General features: G+C 52.7%; 1 protein-coding gene across 1 annotated transcript; it reads right to left on the reverse strand.

The window, feature by feature from the left end:
- Positions 1–765: 765 nt before the first annotated feature.
- On the reverse strand, positions 766–24,821 carry Wnt9b (Wnt family member 9B). The gene is made up of 4 exons (XM_006970553.4): positions 24,690–24,821; positions 7,241–7,497; positions 5,496–5,761; positions 766–4,769 (listed from the first exon to the last, which is right to left on the reverse strand). The coding sequence occupies exons 1-4, from the start codon at positions 24,770–24,772 to the stop codon at positions 4,296–4,298; spliced, it is 1,080 nt and encodes a 359-aa protein (XP_006970615.1). The 5' UTR covers positions 24,773–24,821; the 3' UTR covers positions 766–4,295.
- Positions 24,822–25,666: the final 845 nt, after the last annotated feature.

The raw sequence follows: 25,666 nt of genomic DNA on the forward strand, positions 1-25,666 counted from the left end.
GGGCCCAAACCATCGCGTGGCTGTACTTCTCGTCTGTCCTTCCAGGTCACAAGCCCCTGAAGGCTCCCGCTTTGCTTTACACTATTCACATCCTTCCCATGTGGCAGGCCACACAGTGGGGCCTCTGCGGATATGTTCAGCCTCGTCTGATTTGATGGGCAACCTGGGCTGGATGATGACCTTGCTCTAGGCCTCAGTTTACCCAGAATGTCATAACAAGGGGCGCGTTCCTGCCCTACCTAGAGGAGACGCGGAAATGTCAGGAGGAAAGAACCCCTATTTTGGAGGCTGGCAGATCCGTGTTGAGCCTGGTACTACTGCCTGCTGGTGGCCATGAGAAGCATTCCTATCTTTCAGCCTTTATTCTTTAGCCAGGGCAGGTGGCAGCAGCATCTACTGGGTAAGATGTTGCAACAAACCAGGACAAAAAGATTACAAATAGGGCTGGGGAGATAGCTCAGTCAGTAGAGTGTTTATCTTGCAAATCCAGGACCTGAGTTCAATTCCCAGAACCCACATAAAATAGCCAGACTTGGTGGTGGTGCACACTGGTAATTCCAGCACTGGGGGGCGGGGCAGCAAGCCTGGACTACTCGGTGAACCCCAGGGAAGGGAAAAACTTAGACAAAACAAAAGGGGAGGGCATCTAGACTCTCCACATGCGTGCATACCCACACCCACATACACTTGTACACACTCATGAACACACACACACACACACACACACACACACACACACACACACCAATGAAAAAGAAGCACAAATAACCAGTGCATAGTTTATTGGTTTGCTAGCTTTCTGATCTCCGGCACGTCAGCCCCATGAGGCTGGGATTTGCTCTTCAGCACTGCGGCCTCCTACCACCCAGAGTGTCTCCCTGGCATTCATCAGGAGCTCCCTAAGTAACCGCCGGGAGGTGAGATGGACGTGCGGCAGCACTTGACAGAGATGGGCTTCTGTAGCGGTTCTCCTGTGTGCTCAGACAGAAAGCACTGGAAGTTCATGGTCATTGAGAGAGGACACTGGAGAATAAGACGTGATCTTCAGGGCTGGCACAGTCTGCGGTCATCTGCCTGTTAGACAGCCGAGGGTGCCGGAACAGCTGACTTTGTCTAGGCCAGGGGCCACGCTCTGCATGCCCACGGAAGCCAGATGGGAGCATATATGACTTGAGAAAGGGCAGGGGACGCTGGGCCAGTTGGGGATCCCCATGCATTCTGTCTGGTGTGGCTCCCAATGCAGCCAGGTCAGGGTATAAGTCCCATTTGCCAGTGCAACTGATTTTCAAAGAAAAAATTCAAAATCCAGTGGGAAACAATTCATCTTTAAAAGGCAAAAACACAAAAGAAGGCAAACAAAACTCACCCACGGGCTGGGTGCTACAGCCTGGTCATCTTGGGTGAGGTGGGCTGCAGGACTCCCAAGAGTGACCTCCATGGAGTCTTTGTCTCTCCAGGCTTCTCAGGAAGTCCCAGTTCTGAGACATGAGACTCTGCTTGCTGGAGAAACTAGCGTGTCATACAAGGGGAAGGCCAGGGTCCCACACAGCAAGGACCTCGCTTAGTTTCTAGGTTCGGAGTGAGAGCGATGACGTGGCTCTCAGGTTTAGAGTTGGTCCACTCCCCCCGTTCCTGGGACATGGTCAAGTCGATATCCCCTCACTCTTCTCTTCGTGTGACTTTGAGCACAGGCCTCTGTCTCTGGACCAAAACTGGAAAATGGGTACAGTAGTTTGGCCTCACCTAACCTAACCACACAGGGAAAATGGGGAAATCAAGGGAAAGCAGAGAAAAGTGTTTCTAAAAATGGAAAGTGCCCATCCTTTTTGTCCTTTAGGAGAAAAACCCTTCGGACAGAACAGAAATGCCCCTGGGGCCCAGAGGCAGAGAATCTTTCACAAGAAAGATTCTGCTCAGTCTCACGGGGTCATCTCAGGAGGGATATGTGCTCCAGAGCGCCAGGATAGACTTCCATGAGACACAGGAGCTGTGACCTCCCTCATCTACCTGGTATCCAGCTCCTTGACACCCCTGGCAGACCCAGCTGTGTTCCCCAGAGGCTTCTGGGTAAACACATGAACCCCATATAATGGTGCCCAAGAAACAGAAAAGCTATATAAATAACATAAATACTTTCCCATATATCTTAGCTATATAAATTATTTTCTAAGAACTATATGTATGAGGTAGGCAGAAATACCCTGTGAACATCTCCCTTAAAGTTCCAGTCTGAGGGGCCCCAGCAGGACTGCGGTGGGATTTTAGGGGGAATAGGAAGAGATGGGCCTTGGAGAAAGAAAAGAGGGAGAAGGCCAGACTGAGGGTGCCCTGGGGCACCAGGGTTAATGGCCAGCCACAGCCTAGGCTTCAAGTCCGACTTTGACCCTTCTGCACCCCCAGCCCTCCTGACCAGGTGGTATGGTTGTGGGTCAGAGGGTCCTAGTCCCCAAAGTGCTGCGGGATCCCTTCTTGCCTGTGTAGCCTCCGGGGAGAGCAGGAGTAGGGGTCACAGGAGAGAAGGATGCCTCAGGTTACCAAGGAACAAGTCAGCCTTCAGCAGGGAAGTAGAAAGCCAGCCTTCAGTCTGTTTCCCCTCCTGCCAAGCTGTGGGCAGGCTTCTTTAGTTAGTCAGCAAAGTCATTCCAGGGAAGGCTCTCAGGTCACTGTGGCTCCTCCTTGGAGCTTCTGCCATCAAAGATCCTTCCAGCATCCTCACGCTGGCCTGAGCCACCGAAGACAGGGTGGCCCCCTCTGGGCCGTACAGCCTCCTTCCTGGAGCTGGTGTGGGTGATGTCCGCTGAGCATCCACTGATTCCAAAGCTTCCTGTTCCCGTAGAGGGATAGTAACCCCGACAGGGTTCAGAACAGAAGGAAGCTTATAGGAGGACTCAGCACAGCCAGCCAAGTGGCCACAGGCTTCCCAAAAGAGGTCACTTCCTCCTGGCTGGCCTTGGGCCCTGCTCTGGGGAAGCATACAGCCTCTAGCAAAGTGACCCCAGTGAGGTCTTTGTCCTGGGCTGGAGAGATGTGCGAGGCTTCACGGGGAGCCTGTGCCTGGCCAGGCTGTGTGTGTGCGCATCTGTATAAGCCTGTACCTGTGCACTGGTTTCTCTCTTTCACAGGGGGCCTCGGCGGGGGACGTTAAAAATGGCCACTTGATCCATCAGCAGTCATTCTATTCCTCTGGTAGGAGCCCAAGTGAAGGGGTCACTAGTAAAGGAACGGGACCACTGAGGAGACAGGCTTAGCAAAGACTTAGCCAGGGCAAAAGCCTGCATAAGCATCCAGAGAGCCGGGAAGTAAGCAGACATGTGGCTCATGAGTCAACCGTTCTGTGTTACTAACATGTATGGGGGCCTCCCAGCCCAGGGAGACCCTGGTCACAGAAAATTGGCAGAACACACTCCAGAGTGATATTTCAATACCATATCTCTTCCAGGCATCAGGACACTGCCTCTCCTCCTCTGGGCTGTAATTAAAGGTTCTTTGGCCACCAAGGAAAAGAGAAAGGGCCACTGTCTCCCCCACTCAACCCTATTTGCATTATCGGAGTCCCACCGAGAAGACCAGCTCCTGCACCCTTCTTATGTGCATTAGGGGTCTCACTGAGCAGAGCTGAGTGGCTTGGGGCGGGGAGAGGGACTGGGCTCTCAAGACAAGGAGACAAAGAGGCAGCCTTGAGTGCCAGGACACAAGACTTCAGGGCATGGGCTCTGTGACCTGATCCACCCACGCCTAAAAAGTTCTCCTTGCTCCCAATAAACATTCTGAACAGTCTACAGTGTGCAAAGTGCCCCCCACCAAAAGCAGGACAGGCATGTGGTACCCAGAGCTCTCTGCCATCAGAGTGGAGCCACACAAATTGGCCATGCTCAGTTGGATGCTACACACACACAAGCACGCACGCACGCACGCACTCTAGCTGGTTCTGCCTTCCTCTTCCATATCCTCCCAGCTTTTGTTGGCCTTGAGACAGGAAGGTGTTTCTTTCTCTCTTCCGGCACAGTATCGCTCCTGCCCTACCCTGATCCTCATGTATTTCCCTCTCTTCTCCTCAGTCTGTTTGCTGCCCCACGTCCTCAACCAGATTGGTGATCCTGGGACTCAGAGGCAGGGCTTTGTTTCTCTCTGCTGGATGGGGAGGAAGGCAGAAGGCGGGCCAACGATCCGCTGGGGAAGAGAACTGAGTGGCACACCCTCGTGCGTGGCGTGGCCTGTAGATCGGCAGGGAAGTGATTGCCGGAGTCGTGGGCGGTGGGAGCCCCGGCAGTGCCACCGTCTCAGCTGGCGGAGGCCTAGCGCTTGCAGGTGTACACAAGTTCCTGCTGCGCGCACTGCTGGCACTCCACATAGCAGCACCACTGCACCTGGCAGTGGCAGGAGAAAGCCACCATGCGGCTCTGGGTGTCGTAGCCTCGCCCGCAGCAGAGGCTGCTGCAGCTGGCGTCCCGAGAACACACCCTGCCCGCCGTGCCTGGGGAGTACTTGCTGGGCCGGCAGAAGCTGGGAGAGTCTTCCATGTAGACCAGGTCACCGGGGCGAGGTGCCAGGCCCTTGGCGGGCCCACCTGGCTTAGCAGGCGCCCATAGCTCCAGACGGCCCAAAGCCTCATTGGTGGCACTGGATACCTTGACGGCGGTGTCGTAGCGTAGCTTCAGCACCTGGCCGGTCTCACGAAACGGGGACAGCTGTTTCCAACAGGTACGCACGGCACAGGAGCCTGACACGCCGTGGCACTTGCAGGTTGTTCTCAGACCACTCTTCACAGCCTGCAGAGAAGGGCAGAGCGGAGGTCTGTCAGTGGTCTGAGTCTGTCCCACATGCCAGTTCTGCCAAGGAGTGTCAACAGAAGGAGGGGACAGGAAGGCTCATGAGAAGGTGACAAACAATGACCTGAGACCCTCAAGGTACCTTCGTGCATACTAAGAAGAAGCTGTCCTTCCTCCAGGCAGTGCGCTCCTGGGCGAAGGCAGCATGGGTCAGATCTCAGCCCAGAGCTCTTGTGCAGCGTACAGCCTGCACCCACTGCACACGGCAGCCCGGTTTCCTGATAGAACTGAAGCTCTGGTCCCTGCCTGCCTCCTCACCCCAGTAGACCTAGAGGCTTATTACTCTCAGTTCTGTCACGGCCGTGTGACCTCAGCTAAGTCCCTTCCCTCTCCGGGCCTCCTCTCTCTTCTCCTTACAAAATGGAGGAGGCCCAGTGGTTGTCATATTGAAGTCATCAAATGATGCTGGCGCTTTGCAGTTGGAATGGAGACGTCTTTCCAAACACCCCTTTCCTGCTTTATGGAGGCATGGAGCCAAGCCTGGCTCCACTGTACTGATGCCTGGGAGTCTGTGCCCCTGTGCCCAGTAATGTGCAGAGAAGGTTCACTGAAGGGGACCCGAAGTTCATCCCGGGACATCCGCGTGTTGAGGGCAGGACGCCGGCCTGCCGTGGATGCACCCTGCCTGGCATGGCACTTTGGGCAGTAGGGAGGGTATTCACTCACCTTGATGCCCACGTGGGTGTTGTGGGCGTCGGCTCGGGCTCGCAGGTCCTTGCTTCCTCTCTTGGGCCCCAGGAAGTTGCTTAGGAACTTGGTGCTGTACTTCAGGTTGTCACCACACACACCCCACTGCCAGGCCTGCCGGCTCTCCAGGCCTGGCGAGTCATCGCAGGTGCAGCGCTCCATGCGCCCAGCACTGCAGGCCCGGGCCAGCGCATGTGTGAGGGCAGCGGCAGACACCGCATACAGGAAGGCTGTCTCCTTGAAGCCTGTGCGGGAGGAGAGGGAGTTCCTGCAGCCCTTTGAAGGTAGGAGGCATGTGGGGTGGACCGTGGGTAGGGTGGGGGGAGAGTGGGCCTAAGGTCACGGCTGTGTAAGGCCTTCCCATTGCCTGTCCCTCCGACTCGGCCTCCAGATTCACCCCGAAGCATGTGCCCAGTTCTCAGAGGGCAGCAGGACAGAACTGCTAATCTCAGTAACTTATGCAAAAAGTGGCCTGGGCACATGGACAGGTCTGAGCTAAAGCTAAACAGTCATCCTGACTTCAAGTGCTTATGCGACAAGTTGGACAACCTGTTTCTATGGAGTTCTAAGCTGTCTCATGTTTCTCAAATGTCCTCTGCCACCGTCTGTAAGTGACCCAAAGACAGAATGGTCTTGGGGGTCCTGCCTGACATCAACCCCACACTGGGACAACCGCTGTGCTCACACTACTGGAAGGTGCCCCAACCAGGCCTCCCCGAGTCCTCTGCTCGCAGTGTATCTGGGGCACTGGTGACAGCTGAAAAGAAAGAAAAGCAGGCCACTAGCTCTGTCTCCGACCCTCCCTGCGACAGAGAGCAGCTGGCCTAGAGGGGGGCTGGCCACTTCTATAAAAATTCCCCACTGGAGATCCAAGCTAGGTGAGTGGCTCACACCTACACTTCCAGAACTTGGGAGATTGAGACAGGACGACTGCTGAGCATTTGAAACAGTTCACATAGGGAGTTCCAGGCCAGCCTGGGCTACAGAGACCTAGTCTCCCCAAAGGAATAACAACAACCGTAAAAGTGCCTATGTCCCTTCCACAAGGCAATGAAGTCATGCTATGGCCCATTTTCTCTTTCTAGAAGGTGCACTTTCCAAGGGCAGCTGGGTCACATTCAGCCTGTGCCTCTGGCCCCTTGCATAGCGCCTAGCTCACTGTGAGCCTCCGTGGATGCTCAACAGATGGATGGGACAGGAGAAGGATGAGGAAGGAGGAGGAGTCAGGTGGGAAGGGAGGAAGAGAATGACGCATCAACAGATGTGATGAACGGTGACAGATGAACGCGTGGACAAAGGAATCCGCCTGACTTGCACATTTGGACCACTTAGTAGGTGGTTGGGGCCACCCACCTCCTCTGTGAATCTCTTCCAGGAATGCTTTGTCCTTTCCTCTCTTGTGTTATCTTTGGTCCTCTGTCTCCCCAAATCACGGGCCTTCAACAGACCTTACTAACACCCCAGGTCTCTTCTCACTTGGGACCGTGCCCAGGTAGTCAGCACAGTGAGGCCTGGGCATAACCTCTTCACCACCCACAACCTCCCTCCAGCCCTCTCCCTCCCTCCCTCCCTCCCTCCCTCCCTCCCTCCCTCCCTCCCTCCCTCCCTCCCTCCCTCTCCCTCCCCCTCCCCCTTCCCTCCCTCCCCCCTCCCTCCCTCCCTCCTTGCTGGCTTTCCTTGTCCTCCTCCTCCTCCCTCAGCGTCCTCCCCGACATCCTCCCCACCTCTCTGGAGCAGGCCGGTCCTCCCCTCCAGGCTGCAATTCCAGCGTTCCTGCCTGAACTGGAACTGGCATTCCAGCAGCCCCAGGTGTGCCGCGTCCCTCAGGGTCTCAGCCAGGCCAGGCTCCCTCCTGCAGAGCTGCTTCTGCCTCCGGGACAGCTTCAGCAGGTCACACTGCTTCAGGTGGGCACCAGCCTGGGCCGGGGCTGCGGCTGTGCCCAGGCCCGGGAAGGGTGTCAGGACATCACGCCCTGTCAGGCTGGAGAGGGTGAGAAGGGAGCCGGTAAGCTTGGGGTCCTGCCTGCCTGTGGAGGGCCAAAGCTCATCCCACAGGGATGGCAAGAGGTTGTCTTCGCATGTTTACCTCCATGGACGGCAGTCCAGTCTCATAGGGCTTATGCCCCCATCTTACAGAGAAGAAGATCAAGGTACTTACGTAGCAAGGATTGGTGTAGGACCCCAAACCCAAGTTCTCCGGATTCTAGTCTGTTCTTATCTATCCTAGTTTGCCAACTTGCCCAACTGGGAAAGTCATCCTGAGTGCTCAGAAATACAGAGCCAGGCTGAGGGTGGTGGCACATGCCTACAATCTTTGCACTTGGTGGGGTCTAAGGCAAGAGAATGCTGTGAGTGCAGGGCCATCCTGGGCTACACAGCAAGATCTGTTTCAGATAAACGCACATTTCCAAGGCCTGCACGAGTTTCTATAGCTCCGGAGCAGGGCCTGGCAATCTGTGCTTTTGCCATGTCCCCTGAGAGGTTGTGGTGCTCAGGCAAGTGTGGGAGATGTTATATGTAGCATCGGTCACTTCCTGGAGGGGAGTGCCACCTTGCTACCAGGGTTAAGCACAGGAGGTGCAGACTAAACAGCCAGCCAAGGTCCCTGGCTCCCTCTCTCCCTTGTGTTCTGTTGCTGCCCGAGTAAGCCCATGCCAGTCTAGCTTGTTTCCCGGATCCCAGGTAGATCATCAACCATCTGGCTATTGGGTGCCTGGTACAAATAGAAGCTTGGGAAAAAGGAAGAAGGAGGAGGAGGAACAGAGGGATGGAAAGAGACAGGGGAGGGAGGGAGGGAGGGAGGGAGGGAGGGAGGGAGGGAGGGAGGGAGGGAGGGAGGGAGGGAGAGAGGGAGTCTCAAATCCCAGACTTCATGATCTGTATCCAAAGCCATCGATCCTATAATAAGGCTGCCAAATTCTAACCATAACCCTGCCAAGTCCTAACCACAACCTTGAAGCCTTGGCTCCCTCCTTGGCATCACGAACACTAACACCCTCGCCTCCCAGAGGTGCTGTGGGGATTGCAGAGAAAGCACAGGCTGGCCAGGCAGTCTTGCCTTCCTGCTGGCTGGCATTTCCTTCTCTCCTCTTGCAAGATGCCTTATAGTCTAAGTCGCCAGTGTCTCCCTCTGCCCTGCCAGGTGTCGGCGGCTTTGTGTGGAGGTGACAAGTGGTTCAGATGGCAGGCATGGCAGGTTAGTGGCAATGTGGTCCATAATGAGATCCGTTCCTTCTCCCTGAACCTCCCTGTGACAGTGACAAATGTTTATTGTCCCCCACCCTGGTGTACCCCGTGTGGATGGAAGAGACATCCTTGTCAGACCCGAGCTAGAGAAAGCAGCTCCCTTCCTGAAGCGGCAGGTTCTCAGCCAGGGTAAAAGAGCCAAGGTGGGACCAGCTGGGGGCTGTCAACATACCCACCTGGATGTGGCACTTGCCACCTTTGCTCATGCGCTGCTAAGTCCTGGGGCCAAACCCTGAGGGGTCAGAGAGGCCCTTATCCCACAGAGTCGAGGGCACAGCTCTACAGTTTGAGTCACCTGCCTCAGTCAGGACATTTGGCCAGATGCCATCGCCTCTCTGTCTGCCTGAGAAATAGGAAGCCTCGTTGGAAGGTGGGGGTCCTGGCGAGGTCCCAGGTGCCCCTGTAGATTCCAAGTCTATCAGGTGTGCCCAACCCGGCGTGGAGCATATCTCCGAAACATTGAGCACAGACTGATGCTATCGGCGCCCTCGAGCCCGGCCTGGACCCGGCTCCCCTCCCAGACACGGTGAGGGCAGGGGCCCGTTAAACATTAATCAGGGGGCAAATGGGAAAGTTTCCAGTCCACCAGGCCTATGCCCAGACCCCTCCCTGCAGCCTGGCAGGAAACCCTTGGAGCTTGACCCTGGGCAGGCAAGGAGCAGAGCCTGAGGTCAGGTCCTGCTGGCGAGGCCCCACCTTAAATGGTTTCCAGTGTTGGAGGGCAGCTCCAGGGCTACTGGGAACACAGCTCCTGTAGCCTCCGAAAGTTTCTCTTCTTCACACCCAGGGCTGGTGTGGGGATAACTGACTCACACAATTCCTGTTTCAGAAACTAGGACTTCCCCTGTAGATAGATGCAGACTGACACACTCAAGAAAAGCCTGCTAAGGATGGGCATTTTGGCCAATGGGGCGAGACACATCCTTTAAAACCTGATTCATATTCATTAAAAAAAATCATAATTCTAGAGGGCTGGGGAAGTGGTTCAGTAAGTAAAAGTGTTTGCCAGGGAAGCATGAGGACCTGAGTTCAAGTCTCTTGAACCCATGTGGAGGCAGGCATGGTGGCACGTCTGTCACCCCAGTGTTCCTTACAGTGAGATGGGAGGTGGAGGCAGGAGACTTACAGCCAGTTAGCATGGCACACACAGCAGCGAATAACAGAGACCCTGGCTCAAACACAGTGGGGACGAAGACCACAGCCCAAGGTTGTCTTCTGACCTCCATGTACACACTGTAGTACACATCTGCCCACACTCACACACACAGAAAACCTTTTTTTTTTTCAAGACAGGTTTTCTGTGTATAGCTCCGGCTGTCCTAGAACTAACTCATTCTCACTCTGCAGACCAGGCTGACCTTGAACTCAGAGATCCACTCACCTCTGTCTCCCAAGTGCTGGGATTAAAGGCATGTGCCACCACCACCGTGAGCAAAAACATTTTTAATCTGGGCATGGTCCACATTAGTCATCCTAAACTACAGACTAAGTTGCAAGACTGGTATGTAGCTCAGCTTAGTGGTAGAGTGCTTATGCTGCATGAGTTAGGTTTGACTCTCAATATTAAAAAAAACTAATTAAAGAAATAGATATTATTTTACCGTTACGATTATATTATATTACATGCTATAATATATAATGCATTAAAATATTGCATTCATTATATACACATGTCAGTTTTTGAGTACCTATTACTGAGGACTTCAAAATACTATGGACATGTGATTGGGTTTTTGGCCCCTCGTTCTTTCTATCATGGTTGCCATATGGTCCCCGTCCATAACTGTATTTCACATGACCAGGCTGGCCTGGAACTCAGCTGCTCTGGTCTGCCGATCGGATCAGTGATGAATTGATGACCCTATCTAAACCAGCCAGTCTTTTCCCTGGGAATTTAGAATTTGGATAATGAGAGCACACTCTTGATTTCTCTTCCTTTCTCTCCTTGCATGGCTGGACCTGAGACCCAGAAAAGAAACAGAGGAAGCTGAGCCAAGGAGGGAGAAGTAGGAACCAAACGTATTGGGACCAGCAGAGGAGAGAGTGCAAGGCAGGATGCAGGGAATACTTCTGGCCTAGGTCCCAGAGTCTTCACGGCTCGCCCTGCTCTTGCCGGACACACTTACACTGTGGAGTCTTGGCTGGGAGTTGCCCAGTCTCCCTGAGGTCGCTGGCCTTTGTTAGCACATGTTAGGCCTGGCTGTAGAGTAACCGAATTCTCCAGGCTGCGGCTGTGGCTCGGCAAACGCTCTCCCACTCATCAACAGGCACCTGCCTCTCTAATTTCATGTAATGGGCCCTGAGATTGATGGCTCCAGAAGTCCAGTATAAAGTCCGTTAATTTTATTAGTGGTAATGACACTTAGTAGTGATTAATGGTCAGGAAAGGCAGCCAAGCACACAGAGGCCTCGGGCCTCACTGGGCCCCAGTCTACTCAGAGCTGCTTTCAGAAAAGGTTCCCCAGCATTTTCATGGGGTTCTCACAAGCCCTAGGAGAGCTCCTAGGACTCGGTGTCGCTTTTGTAAATCTTTTTTTTTTTTTTTTTGGTTTTTCGAGACAGGGTTTCTCTGTGTAGCTTTGCGCCTTTCCTGGAACTCACTCTGTAGCCCAGGCTGGCCTTGAACTCACAGAGATCCGCCTGACTCTGCCTCCTGAGTGTTGGGATTAAAGGCATGCGCCACCACCACCTGACGAAAGACTGTTTCTTTTCTTTTCTTTTTCTTTTCTTTTTTTTTTTTAAAGACAAGGTTTCTCCGTGTAGTTTTGGTACCTGTCCTGGATCTCGCTCTGTAGGCCAGGCTGGGCTCGAACTCACAGAGATCTGCCTGGCTCTGCCTCCAAGGGCTGGGATTAAAGGCGGGCGCCACCACCGCCTGGCTCGGTGTCCCTTTTATATGCTTCCCATGTTGCAGTTTGGAAAACAGTGTCTTTGAAGAACTAGCACCACCACAGCAAATGGGGAACAGCCTGGCTATTTCCTTACCAGGGCTAGTAAGGTCTCCTCTGCTCACCTGTCCCATCGCACCTGATGTGTGTTGTGTGATATTTTGATAGCATTCTCATAATCAAATTTGCTTTGAGTCAGAGGGCGGAGCTAGCCACTAGCTGACCAAAATTAATCATAGAGATTTTGGAGGACTGAGGGCAGATAAGAGACAGGAAGTGGTAAGGCATGGCTGAGAGAGGTTCTCAGCCTTTTGGATGGAAGAACAGAAGAGAGAGGAGGTCATTGGTGGCTTCTCCATTGCTTCTCTGATCATTCAGGTTCTTACCTCAATATGTGACTCGCTGTTTTTTTTTTCATTGATAAAGAATAGATAAACACATCAGATGTGGAAAGTTTTCCCAAGTCATAAGAATCCTGAGCATTGCAGATTACAGCCTTTTCAGTGGCCAGCTGGTATGGTATCTGGCACCCTGGGTTCAAGGACCCCACCTTCCAATAAACCACATGTTAACTGAGACACTTGGGAGTGAAACAGAGAACCGAAGAAACAGAGACTAAAGGGGTTTGTAAGGACGACACTGCTCTGTGACAACCAGAAACTCACAGGCAGGTCACAATGTTACCCGTGACCAGGATCGAGATGGCAGAGGAGGTGGAGCTTATGAGTTTGCTAAGTGGCCTTTAGGACAGTGGGGACAGCAGATCCTTAGGACTTCTGCCTGACTCCACGCCCCTGAGCCGCTGAGACCACAACTGTGCTCTGGCCCAACGAGACTCCCCACTCTTTCCTACCACCACCCCGATTCCTGACCTCTCTTTTTCCTTACAAAACAACAACCGAGGTGAGCAGCTTCCTTCTCTTCATCGCCAGTGTGCTGTGTCCCCTGGGTCACAGCCTGGGTCCACGGTCCCTTGTACTCAGCTGGTGATAGATAAGAAGCTGACAGGATGAGACATCCTCGGCTTTCACTCTCCGGCAAGACCAACCAAATCTCCTCTGTCCACTGCTGGCCCTTCCTGCCCCTCCTCCTTTTACACCTTGCCCATCCACAGGTCTGGTTAAAGCTGTCCCGTCATGATGTCCCTTCAGGAAGCAATAGAAAGCTACTGATGAGCCATTCAACACCACCCAAAAGAAGTGGAACACTAACCAGTACTCCAGTGTGGAGAACCCCAAGACCTCATGTCCCCCAAACCATTCTGCCTTGAGTAGTCTGGTCCCAGGCTTTCCTCTCATTCAGAGGTGACCTCAAGGATGTCATCCCTGGACTCATTCCATTTCATACACAAGTATACACCTGGCAAGGCCCTGTGCCTCTGGGTACCTGGTCTACGAGATGAAGACAGTAGCAATCTCTGTCTCTCAGGATTGTTGATGAGATCATGCCAGCCAATGTTTGGGGAATTCCTAGAATGGTCCCCTGCACACAGTAAGCTCCAGGTTAAGTGTTTTGCTATTAAGCACCAATTGATGGATATAAGGACATGATCCTGCCTTCCAGAAGCTCACAACCTAGAGGGAACTTGGTTGAACTAAAGAGTCATCCAAACTCGCTAACAGCTCGAGGAGCCAGAAAAAGAAGAAAGTTTTGAATCAGCCTGGCTGCCTGAAGAACAAAAGGTAGCTGAGGAGCTCTCTGTCTAAGTGACAGCCTGACCTTGGCCAGGTTCGTCTTGCCAGCTGGAGAGGGAGGCAGGGACATTCCAGCCTAGGGAAGACAGCTGTTCTTCCAGCTGTTTCTGCTCCAGATGATCTGTGGGTTCCAGTGGAGGCTGTCCAAGGATGTGGGTGGCTAGGTGGGATGGGGAGAGGCAGGTGGTACCCATAGCATTAGAATAATGCCAGGGCATCTGGACTCTTGGTTGGAGGGACAAGGAGTTGAGCCTGGTACCAGGGCCCATGCCAAGTGCAGGCTGCTGCCGAGAAGCAGGAGAGCCTGAGCTGCCTGGGGCCTTGGTCTCGGCCCTGCAGAGCCCATTAGATGCTCCTGATAACGGCTTCCGCTGTAGGGCCGTTTGCATGGTCAATGCCCTCTTTGTGCTTCCAGCTTGAGCACCTTGGGTCCCCGTCCTGGCCCTGTCTGAGCCTCAGCACACTCCCTCACCCGTGTGTACACTCCCACACCCGTATGTACACTCCCACCCCTGCACACACATTATCCCCCCCATTCTCTCTCCTCTCTCCAGCAGGGGGCAGCTCTGTGGGGGCAGTACATGCCTGGACACTGGCCAGCCCCTCTTAAGAGAGAGTTTCCAACAGCCGCCTCAGGCTTCTCACCCCAGCTTTGTCATGCCCTCTTGGGCATCTTCATCCTTGGACACCTTTTTCTGAGGCTCCTGGGTCAGCTTGCAGATTCCCTCATGAAGACATCTGTACTTCGAAGCCTAATTGGTGGGTACCCCTTCCCACCTGTGCCACAGCTCTTTCTGGCCTTCCCTCCCCTGCTGTCTCATTCCTTCATTCACCAAGCATCCTTCATGGAGGGCCCACCCACAGGCACAGGACCACTTCTTATGCCTCTCCCTGGCTCCTCTCCCTGTTCCCTCCATAACTTTAACCTCATAGCCCAGAAGCCTAACCCCAGGGAATGGAGTTGGCCACAGCCTCCTACCTGGAACTCATGCTGATCCAGTTCCCCACTCTGGTCCCTCTTTAGAGAGAAAAGAGCCTGGCCCAGCTGTGGGCTTTGTCTCTACACTTCCTGTAGAGACAGGCTGTGAGCTGAGTAGGGCATGAGGGAGATGCTGGCGGGGCCGAGTGGGCAGTGGCAGCTAGCCATACCGATAGCATTTTACATCTCAACAGTCTCCTCCTGATTTAGAGCTGCTGGTTCAACATCTGCAGAGGAAACACTCCCACACCCTGTCCCTCCCTCTGCACAGATGGAAGCCTGTGAAGAGAGACCTTGGTTCCTGGCAGGCATCGCTCAGGTGGCATAGTGGCCATAGAGGGTCCCCAAAGCCAGTCCTGTGCAGAGGGATTCTTGGCCTCTGAACATCTGGAATTACAAGCATCTCCCCAGGCTTTGGCTGGATACAGACCGACATCTCTGGGACCATGACATGTCAGGAGATGCCTTCTCATCTGGACCAAATCATCAGGTGATTCCTGGGAATATTGCAGAATCTAATGGGGAAGGAAGGTCTGATGCCCATGGAATTCATATAATGTTTGTCACCCAGGATGACCATGGCAGGTGTGGGATATGCTCCACATTTCCTGGGAGTTTCTGCCTGGTCATCAGAAGGTTTCTAGGAAGCAAAACCAGCCGTTGTGGCCAGTGCCTGAGGTACGGGGGACACAAAACACAAGGTTCTGGATGTTCAGGAAGGAGGCCTCTCAGTGCCTTCCTCAAGCCTTCTGGGTAGCTGGGAAGACTGGGAAATGGGACCTTGATTAGGGAGATGAGGACCCTCCATTTAAAAGGCAGTTTTCCTGGCCTGAAATTCAGTCTCCTCAGCTGCAAGTCACAATAAGGTGTTAGCACAAGTGGCCTGGCTTTTTATACTAAAGTGTGAGAGTGTAACACCAGTGCTTAATTAAGAACTAAATTTTGGAGAGAGAGAGAGAAAGAGAGAGAGAGAGAGAGAGGAGATGAAAGGGGGAGAAGAAGAGAAGGAAGGAGAGAGAAAGAGAGGGGGGGAGAGAAAGAAACTCAGCCTTTAGCCTAGCTCTGAAGACAAGCTCCCCCAGCTTCTTGGGTTCACAGGCCCACGTAACTCCGGGAGGAGCAGCATCAGGGACACACAGGGTGGGCGCTGCGCAGGGGTGGAGGGCAAGGAGTACATCTCCTCCCCCCAGCTCTACCCTAACTCTGGGATCCTGGCTCCTGGGCTGAGTGGCTCAGCTAGGACGTGTTGACCAGCTCACTAGCCTGGCAGGCTCCAGAGTGTTCCCTGACTCTGGCTGGTACCCTCTTCCCACATGCTCAGGCTAGGGAGATCCAGGCCTGCATGTGCTTACTTATGGGTCCACAAGAGTCTGCCGTCTGTTGTCAAGGGCTCAGGTAGCGTTGACACTATCCTCCTATGGACCCTAGAGATGGCTACGGCCACTACTCTCTTCCCTCTTCCCCAGGGAGAGGAGGGGCTCCCCACTCCTGGTCAGATAGCTACCCCTAAATACTCAAGCAGAGCAAGAGTAGCCCAGGGAAGCCCAGCGAGTTGGGGGAGTCCAAGACGCTCTCTTGGGAGTGGAGCAGGACCCCAACAGTTTCCTACCTTGGCCTGTAGGCCTGTACTGACTCCATCCAGGGCTGAAGCAGAGGGCTGCTCCCCTTGGGCCGGGCCAGGATAGGCTCTTCCCATTTTCCTGCCGGGCCTATCTCAATCCAACCTCCACACCCCCTTTCATGCTGTCTCTCCTGCCTGCAAGGTCTTTTCCTGGGTTCAAAGCCCTCATGTCTCCTAGAAACTTTCCTAGCCACTGCTTTTGAAAACACATGACTCAAGAATGCAAGAAGAGAGAAAGGTGACTCTGGGGCGCTATGTGGTACCCAGGCCTCCTCCAGGAAGTCCTTGTTTGACAGGCCCGTCCTCCATCTTTGTCTGTGCCACCTTCACGCATATAGTGCCTTTGGTTCTACATGGCTGGCTGTGTAGTTTCTCCAAGTCATAGGTGAAGTCCTTGGTGGGGGCTGGCATGATTCCTTGGAACCTTAGTGGTTATCCCTAGCTTGCCATTTCCCCAGGACAGATGTTCCTCAGACACCTGCTAGCCTCATCAGCCCCTGTTGCTCAGTGTAGTCCATGCTCACCCTCAACCTCCCCAGGACTCACTCTGATGGCTTCCCCCATAGTCTTGCTCACGGGCTTCAGGACCACCATCTCCAAACATGCGAACCTTTAGGGTTCGCATGGGAAGGGGCAGGGTTCTGCGGGAGCCTGTCTGTGGCCGTACCCTCCCTGCCCTGACCCTGATCATTTCTGCACCCTCTTCCCAACACCAGACTTCAGGGCCATCTGGCTCTAGACACTCGGAGCCCAAATGCAGCCCCTTTGAGGCCTCAGAGAGCTAGGCCAGGTCCCTCTGAACTTCGGATCTTGGGGTTGAGATATGCTTACTCTCCCTTGGAAGCCTGCTGAGGACCAGCTGAGAAACCAGCCCATGTCTTTCTTTAAGGCAGCTTGCACAACCTCTCACAGTGACATAGAACCCTGGGTTCACAAACCTTTATCAGTAACCCAGATTCCAGAAGGCTCAGTGAACCCCAGGACTTTGGCACAACTGGGATGAACTGACCCATCCAGAGTTCAGACCAAAGAGTGTTATGGTCTTTATCCTGACCTATCAATGTTTGCTATGAAAATTAACCAAGTGTCTATCTCCTGGTGCTGTGCTCTTTGGGGGCAAGAACACCGGATGACCTCTCTCAGCTCAGAGGCATTTTGAACTGCAAACTCTACCTGGCCTGGAAGCTATTGTGATGTCAAAGCAGACCCTCTGATCTCGCCCTACCTCCAATCTCCAGAGCTTTCCTGCATTGACCAGAACATGCTGGCTGAAGTCTGTCCTGGCTTCTTCAGCTCCCATCCTCCCTTCAGTCTTCTCCCTAATGAGGAGTCCCAGAGGGAGGCAACCACCGGAGTTCTCATCCTCCTCCAGCTCATCCATGCTGCCCATGAAATGCCCAGAGTGGCCAATTCCAGGCTGCTCTTCTTCACGTCCTATGCTGACAGAGAGGGGTCAGGGAATCTTACAGGCCTGGGTGAAGTGCAAGAAGCCAGAGATCTGCAAAAGAGCACTTGCAATGAACATAGAGGGGGCACACGGGAAGGGGAAGGCCAGCAAGAAAAATCAGCGCCATCCACCGAAACATTCACTGCAGGACAGGGGTGACAGCAAAGGCTGTAAGGTCAGGACCCAGCTAACAACGGCACCCCAAGACCTCTGGCCACAGGCAGCCTGAGAAAGCTAGAGAAGTGAGCACAGGAAAACTCAGACAACAAGAGTTGAGGACACACTGTGCTGCATGTATGGAGGTAAGAGACAGTGAAGGAATCAGAGGCTCCAGCTGCTGGGTGGAGACGGGCCTGCTGAGCGGCAAGAAGGAGGCAGGGGCAAAGAAGTCACTCAGGAGTCTCACAAACTAGACAGGGTTCAATCTCGGCACAGCTAGCCACTTGCTGTGTGACTTTGGCCAGAGCACTTGGTCTATGTAAGCTTTCTGCACTTGGCTATGTAAGGTAACAGAGAAGCAACAACCTCCTGGGGTATCACAATGACTAAATGACATCCTACATAGAAACTGACAATTTGTTCCCAGTTAGAGGACAGTTGGGAGAACGATGTAAATAGGAAGGAACAGATATTGCCAAAAACACTCCTCAGTGGGATGTGCTAAGGCAGGCCACTAGACGTCTTGCATGCTTTCTGTAAGGTATGAGATGTGCGGTGACATTTCAATACTTTCTATGCTCTTCTGAAGGTAGTTGGCATTGCAAGGGAATAGAACCCAGGCTCTTGCCCATGTTCTTGGCAAATGCTCAACCACTGAGCTACATCTTTAGCCCTGTGTGCATTAATTTAACCCTCACAACAACCTTGAGAGAGAAAGATTAGCCCATTTTCTGTATTAAGGTCAAAATGGCTGACTTGTCCTGCATCATTCAGTAAGTTTCAGTGGAGGATTTGAACTCTGATCTGTATGGCCCAGAGTTCGGTAACCCTGGCTGGCCTAGAACTAGCTATGCAGACCAAATTGGTTTTGAACCACAGAGATCTGTCTGCTTCTGCCTTCCAGGTACTGAGAGCAAAGGTGTGCATCATCACATCCAGGTAACTCAATTCCTCTTACATTGGAGCAGTGGTTCTCAACCTTCCTAACGCTGTGACCCTTTAATCCAGTTCCTCATGTTTTGGTGACCTCCAGCCATAAAATTATTTTCGTTGCTACTTCATAACTGTAATTGTGCTACTTTTATGAACTGTAATGTAAATATCTTTGGTTTCCGATGGTCTTAGGTGACCCTTATCAAAGGGCTATTCATCCATAAAGGGGTCGTGACCACAATTTGAGAACCAATGTACTGGAGCCAAGCCTTGGCCATTTTCATCTTGCTCGCGTTGCTACCAGCATAGGAGTAACCCTGGTTGATGATTTGGCACATTTCCTGGGACCAGCCAACTCCCAAAGGCACTAATATCTCATGCTTAGATGATTCCAGCAGAAGAGGATGTCTGTTCAGCGCCCCTTCCCCCAGTCCACTTCTCTCAGAGAAAAGCTACCACCATTCACTGAGGTGACTGGTTTGACCATGCCTAAAGCACTTGTCTTCAGGGATCACAGCTCATCCAGGAGCGGGTGGCCTAAAGTCCTTTCCACAGTGATTCTTATCAGGGAGACTGCCTTCAATCCATCACTCCGCAGCTGCAAGATCCCCTTTACCCTTTACCCTCTTACCCTGTCTTACTCAGGACCCGATTCCATTTCTAAAAGTATGGGAGGTGAATTAAATCGAAAAATAATGCTATCTGAACACGGAAGACACTTCAAAAATATTTGTAAGACCCAAGCCAGGTGTGGTGGTGCAGGGCTGCAACTGCAGCCCTTGGGACGGGGGACGGGAGGGGGGGTAAGGGGGGGGGAGCAAAGGATCAGGATTTTACAACAGAGTTAGGAATATAGTGAGTTTGAAGCCAGCCTAGGCTCTTGAGAACCTATCTCAACCCCATATCCCTGTCTTTCACATAAAGAATGTTGCAAGAGAGCTATACACTGGAAGTCACAAAATATTGTTGAGAGTAACTTACAGAGCCCCACATAAACAGACATGAATTGTTTACCAAGCAGCCTTCTTGATCATCTGTGAACTGGTTTCTAGATTCAGTACAGTCACGGGCTTTTGTGTAGATGCTGACAAGTTGATGCTAAGATATATGTGAAAACACAAAGGACCTGAGTAGCCAGAACAACTTCTGAAAAGAAGGACAAAGTTAAGGAATTTGTAGTACTTCGTCTCTGACTTACTATAAAGATCCTGGTGGAAAGTGGCATGCCTGGGTCTCTACCTCACATCATGTACCCAAATTCACAGACTTAAGTATAGAAGTGGAGTTTGTGAAGCATCTAGAAGAAAACATAGGGAGAAAAGGCATACAAGAAAAAGTGGACAGGGTGTTGGATGTCATTAAAATTCAAAAGCTCTGTCTGCCCCTACCCCTCCTCCTCTTTCAGGACTGGGGACTGAACGTAGGGCCTCTCACATCCCAGGCAAGTGCTCTAACACTGAGCTATATCCCAGTCCTCTTTTTGAGACAAGGTCTCACTAAGTTGTTCCATCAGGCCTTGAACTTGTGTATCCCCTACCTTAGCCTCCTGAGTAGCAGGAATCACAGGCTTGGTCCCCTAATCCTACCTAAAACTCTGCTCTTTAGAAGTATCAAACCAAAGGCAATAAAATATTGCCAATACTTTTTGACAAAGGACTTGTGTCTAAAATATGTAAAGAACACCTACACTTGATTAATAGAAAGACAACCCCCCAAAATGATATTCTAATGACCATATGAAAAAATGTCCAACACATCATTCACCAATGGGACAATACGAATTAAAGCCACGATGAGATACCAGTACACACCCAATAAAACAGCAACAATTAAGGCTGAAGAGGGCTAGCCACATAGAGCCACTGGAATGCTCAGATATGCCTGTGCAAATGGCATAGCCATGTTGGAAACTGTGTGGCCACTCCCTGTAAATTAAACACATGCACACTAGGTGACCCAACAATCCAGTCCCTCAGACAGCCACTAAAGAGAAATGGAAACATATGTCCACAAAAGAGGTGTTCATGGATGCGCACACCAGCTTTGTTGGGAATAGCTGAGCATTAGAACTAACTCCAACGTCCATCAATTATGGAATCAATAAAAATTATGGTATGCCCACTACTCAGGAGCCAGGTAGTGGTGGTGCATGCCTTTAATCTCAGAACTCAGGAGGCAGAGGCAGGCAGATCTCTGAGAGTTCAAGGCCAGCCTGGTCTACAGAGCAAGTTCCAGGACAGCCAAGGCTTCACAGAGAAACCCTGTCTTGAAAAACTAAAAAAACAAAACAAAACAAAAAATAATACTACTCAGGAATAAAAATGAAAGTGCTATTGAAATATGCAACAACACAGATAAATCTCAATAAACATTATCTACAAATGTATAATAATTGTGGTCCCCTCAAAGGAATTATAAAGGTGTACCTTTGAAAGACCTAGACAGTGTTCTTAAAATGAATGCAGGGTATTATATGTAATGAGAACTTGGAGAAAATGCAGGTGATGTTTTGTTTCTTCCATGGACCCACAAGGACAGCACGTGAACAGTCATGTAGAGAAACGGCCTGGTGAGCTGGCCCGCTGCTGGTCACCCAGTTGAGCTGGCCCGCTGCTGGTCACCCAGTTGGGCTCTCCTAGGGTGCTGTGACAACAGCAGGTAGGCCAGAGCTCAGAGGCCAAGTTTGTCCTGGCTCTGAGATGCCTGTGATGTGTTGTTTTGATCAAGTCTCTTGTCTACAGAGTCCTTAACACTGGGAGAGTTCACATCTCCCCACCCTGACAGACCTGGAAGTTCAGGGGTTTCTAATGGTGTGGCGATTTACCCTGGGTTGATAGATAAGCATACAGCTTACATGATGGGCTTTGCACATGCTACATCCCATCACCCAGCTCAGTGTTGAAGTCACCCCAGCAGCTCTCCTGTGTGTAAGCATTTACAGAGGCCCGAGGGACCACCATGCATGTCATCCTTAAGAATGCTGTCTTTGAGATAGGGTCTTTCATTGCCTGGAGCTCATCAGTTAGGCTCAGTGAGATCTGGGGATCCTCCTGTCTCAGCCTCTCCAGTGCTGAGACATGCCACCACATGTAGCCTTTTTACATGAAGGCTGGGATCCGAACTCAGGCTTTCATTCTTGCAAGGCTTTACTGATGAGCCATCTCCCAACCCTGGAGATGAAACTTCCTAAAGCATAGTTGGCATCAGTGGTCCTTTGCAAGTGTGTAGCCTCTGTTCTGGTGCAGTTCCTTTCTTTTCTAGGGACAGATAGAAAAGGTTGTGAAAGCACAAGACTTTGAGTCCTGGGTCTGAATTCCAGCTTGGCCCTCTGCTGGCTGTGTGACTCCAGGCAGACACTTGAACCTTCTGGGTTGTCAGTGATGATAACGCCCATGTTAAAGGCAGGTAGGTGTGCAGCCTGGGCAATGAAGGTCCGACAGGGTGCCTACCAGGCACTCAGAGCTCAGTGTAGGCTTGTTCTTGGCATTCCAACCACCTCCTGTCCCATTGCTGTCCTTGGAGAGCCCACCTGACAGGTGAGAAAGTTCATGGAACCCTGCCTTTCTCACTGTTGAGGAAAGTGTGGCCTCTCCCACTATGGCCAAGAGGGTCTGAGAGAATTCACCAAGCAGGAGAGGGAGGCCACTCTCCAACCCCCACCCTCTGCAGCTGCTGTCCCCCTGGGGCATCACACAATGGCAGCTTATGAGGCTGTTCCCTATACAGCACGAAGAACAACTGTGAGGCAGGGCCTGGTTCCTATCCTGTCCCTCACTCATTTCTGTGTGGTACCGGGTGACTTCCCTGGACCTTTCTGGCTGTTTTCTACTTACCCAGGAATTGCTTTGAGCGTCTATGGGAGAAGGGGCTTTGTGCAGAAGTGATTTATAGACTTCCACTCTGCTTTGTTACGTCACCATTGCCACCACTGAATCAGGCTATAGGCAGCAAAAGCCACTGCTTCCTCCCTGTGGCTTGGGAGGGGGACACCTGATCTGAAAAAAATGGGGATGATACGTGACCCTTTTGAAGCAGGGGGTTGGTCACTTCTCACTCTGAAGTCTTTGACTGCAAAGATCCCAAAAAGATTGGTACCAAAACTGCTGTCCCCTGCTCTCCTCATCGTTGAATTTCCTTTCATCAGGAAATAAAAGAAAGTATTTCATGTTATACTTAGAAATGAGACTTCAGAGGCAACTGACCTAAGGAGGGAGAAGCACATTGCTTCACGGTCTCACTAAAGTGTGGATGACTGATATCAGAGATGCTGATGGGAAGCTGGGCAACTGGTCCAACTAAGTCACTGGAGAGTTTGCCCCCAGAAGGGTGCTGCCCATTCCCTGGACTCAAACATTTGACAGCATGAGGCTTGTGTGTACCTTTTCAACTCTCCCAACGAGGGGTTCCAGTACTCAGCCCCCCACTCTTGCTCTAGATGTAACTAACCATCTCCCCTCTTATTTCCAAGGATGTTCCTTGCTCCTGTGCCCCCAAATCCATTCCTTTTCAACACACTAGCCAGGGTGGTCCAGGCCTCCTGGGACCCCTCTTCCCCCACCATATCTGGCCTTCTTCACTCCATCCTCCAACCATAAAACCCAAGGGAACAAAAGGATCATGGGAAAGGTCTGGTGTGACTTCATCCTCTATTGCTCAGAGGCTGTCGGGTCTGGGATACCTGGAACCCTCTTGGTTTCCTATACCATCGTCCTCAATACCATTGGTTGAATGTTTGCTTCATGCTAGCCACTGTTCAAAGAGCTTTATATGTGCTAAGTCAGACACTGTCACCCACACTCTACAGGCCAGACACCAAGGAGCAAGGTAGTTAAGTGAGGCAGCCAATGTCACCATGCCTTGAAAGCGGCAGGACCAAACTCAGAGCTTGTGTCCTCTCCCTTCAGCCATGCCCACTGAGGAAAGTTCTTTCCGGCTAAATCTATGTCCGCTGCTCTTGGGGGGGTGGGTCAAAAAGAGATACTGGGTCCCCAGCAACTGAGTGGTTCTCTCAGGTCACCATTACCTAGGATCTGCACTAAAGTTGGGATGGACAGTCCCTCCCCACGTATTTCAGGGAAGGTTGTTGCTTATAACCCAGGCACATTTTAGCCAGGGGTCATGACCTGGAAATTAACCTGCAGCCCTTAGTTGAGCCTGCGAGGTTGCCCCAGCCTCCTAGGCTGCCCCAGCTAGACCCTCATAAGCCCTCTGAGGCGGCTCCCAGAGAGCAGCCTCGGGCCTCTTGCTCGCTGTGCTCACACTGTGAGCCTTGCCTGACTAGGGCTGAAGCTGTCAGAAAAAGGCAAAGTTTAAAGTTAAGTATTTGGAACCTGCTTTGGGTGGAGGTCAGGAAGGCGATCTTAAAATCCGTGATCCCTGCCATCCCAGCCCTCACCAAGTATCTGCAATTCAGGGTCAGGGAAGACATTTGCAGACAAATGCCATTTTACTTCCCTTACGACAATCTCCCTCAGGATCCCGCCCTACTCCCCAGGTGTCACCACAAACTATCATTTTTCTAGTCATGCACACTCCCAATGGGCCTCTTTCCCTCTCTTTGCCACGAGCTCTAGAATTCACGTCCCCACTCCAGCTTGGGGTTTAATTTGATCGCTTTTCCTCCGAGAACAGTTCTTTTTATACCTCCAACTGACATGCCCCGCGGTCCCGGGATCTCCCATGCTCTTGGATCAGCAAAACTCTCAGCGTCCCCCTCCCCCGCCTCTACCCACCAATCCCTTCCCCCAGCCAGATGTCCAGGTCCCAGATCTGCGGAAAGAAAGCGAAGGATACAGAAATCGCAGGCAAGGAGTATGGCTGGACCGAGCCCAGGATGGGACAGACGGGGCACAGAGAAGGACCCGAAGAGGACACGGGAGCCCAAGCCCACACTTGTACCAGCAGGGACGGGGCGTACCGGGGGTGTCAGGGCAGGATCCTAGGCGCGAGCAGAGCTCCTGGCTTAGGTTGGAGTCTGACAGCCTCTGGGCTGAGGAACCGGGAAGGACAGGGGACCTGACCGAGACTTGGATTCGGGAACGGGAGATGAAGTCTGAGCTCAGAGAGCCAGGGGCGGAGATAGGGGCGCGAAGTGCGCACACAAGGCGATCGGGGTCCTGTCTGAGCAAAGGGCTGAGTTCGGGGCTTCTCAGGGACTGGAGCCGGGGACCGGGCACGCGGAGAGCGGGAATGCGACGGGCACTGACCCGAAGTAGGTGGCGGCGGCGGCGGCGGCGGGCAGCGCCAGCAGGCAGAGAGCGGCCAGGGCCAGCGCGGGCGCGGGGCGCATGATGCCGACTGCGGGTGCACTCTTGCATCTCCTCGCGCCACCGGGCGCTCGCAGCACCGCCACCAGCCGCCGGTGGGGCTTTAAACCCGGGTGGGGCGGAGCGCAAGCCGCCGGGGAAGGGAGCGGCTTGGACTGCGAGCCCCCCCGCCGCCCCATTGGCCCCGCCGCGCTAGGCCCGCCTCATTGTGGGAGGGGCCAGCGCCGGGCCCCGCCCCACCCCAGGTGAGTGCTCACCTGGAGTCGCGCCCACTCCAGGACAGAGGGCGGGACCCAGGGCCTGGAGAGGCAGGGATGGGGGTTCTGGGGGCCAAGGAGATGTTGCCTGTCCCGAGAGGGATGCAGGGGCACGTGAGCTCTGCTCCAAGCTGGACGTGGGAAATAGGGCGACTCCCTGGGCTCTACGGCAAAGCCTCATGGTTATGGCGGTCCTGCTGGGCGGGTTCAGCTTTCTCTGCTCAGGGATTTAGAAGGCGGTGAGTCCTTCTCCAACAATAGAGAAATTCATGTCCAGTGGCTAGGAGAACTCTTGGTCAGAAGACAGTATACAGAGGTCTTAAACACAAGGCTGGTGGTCATCGGCGGGTGACAAGGGCGGTGTTGACAATGCTGGCCAGAAATTCAGACTGTCTGGAGAGTGAGGTAGAGCCACCGAGGAAGGAGGGTCTGGCCTCCCTGGTCGCGTAAATGCCAGCTCTCCATCAGATAACACGGGAGTCTCCCCAGTGCTGGGCCTCAAAGCTCCCGGTTGCTTCTTTATAAAAGTTTAGTTCCAACTCTTGTAGTGAAGCAGGAGGTGACATCAGTCTAGGGAGGAGACATACAACCAAATGAGCGTTCAAACTCGTTGGGACTCTTGAACATCGGGCCAAATAAAGCAAAAAAAAAAAAAAAAAA

Source organism: Peromyscus maniculatus, chromosome 8 (assembly GCF_049852395.1).
Source record: "Peromyscus maniculatus bairdii isolate BWxNUB_F1_BW_parent chromosome 8, HU_Pman_BW_mat_3.1, whole genome shotgun sequence".
NCBI lineage: Eukaryota > Metazoa > Chordata > Mammalia > Rodentia > Cricetidae > Peromyscus > Peromyscus maniculatus.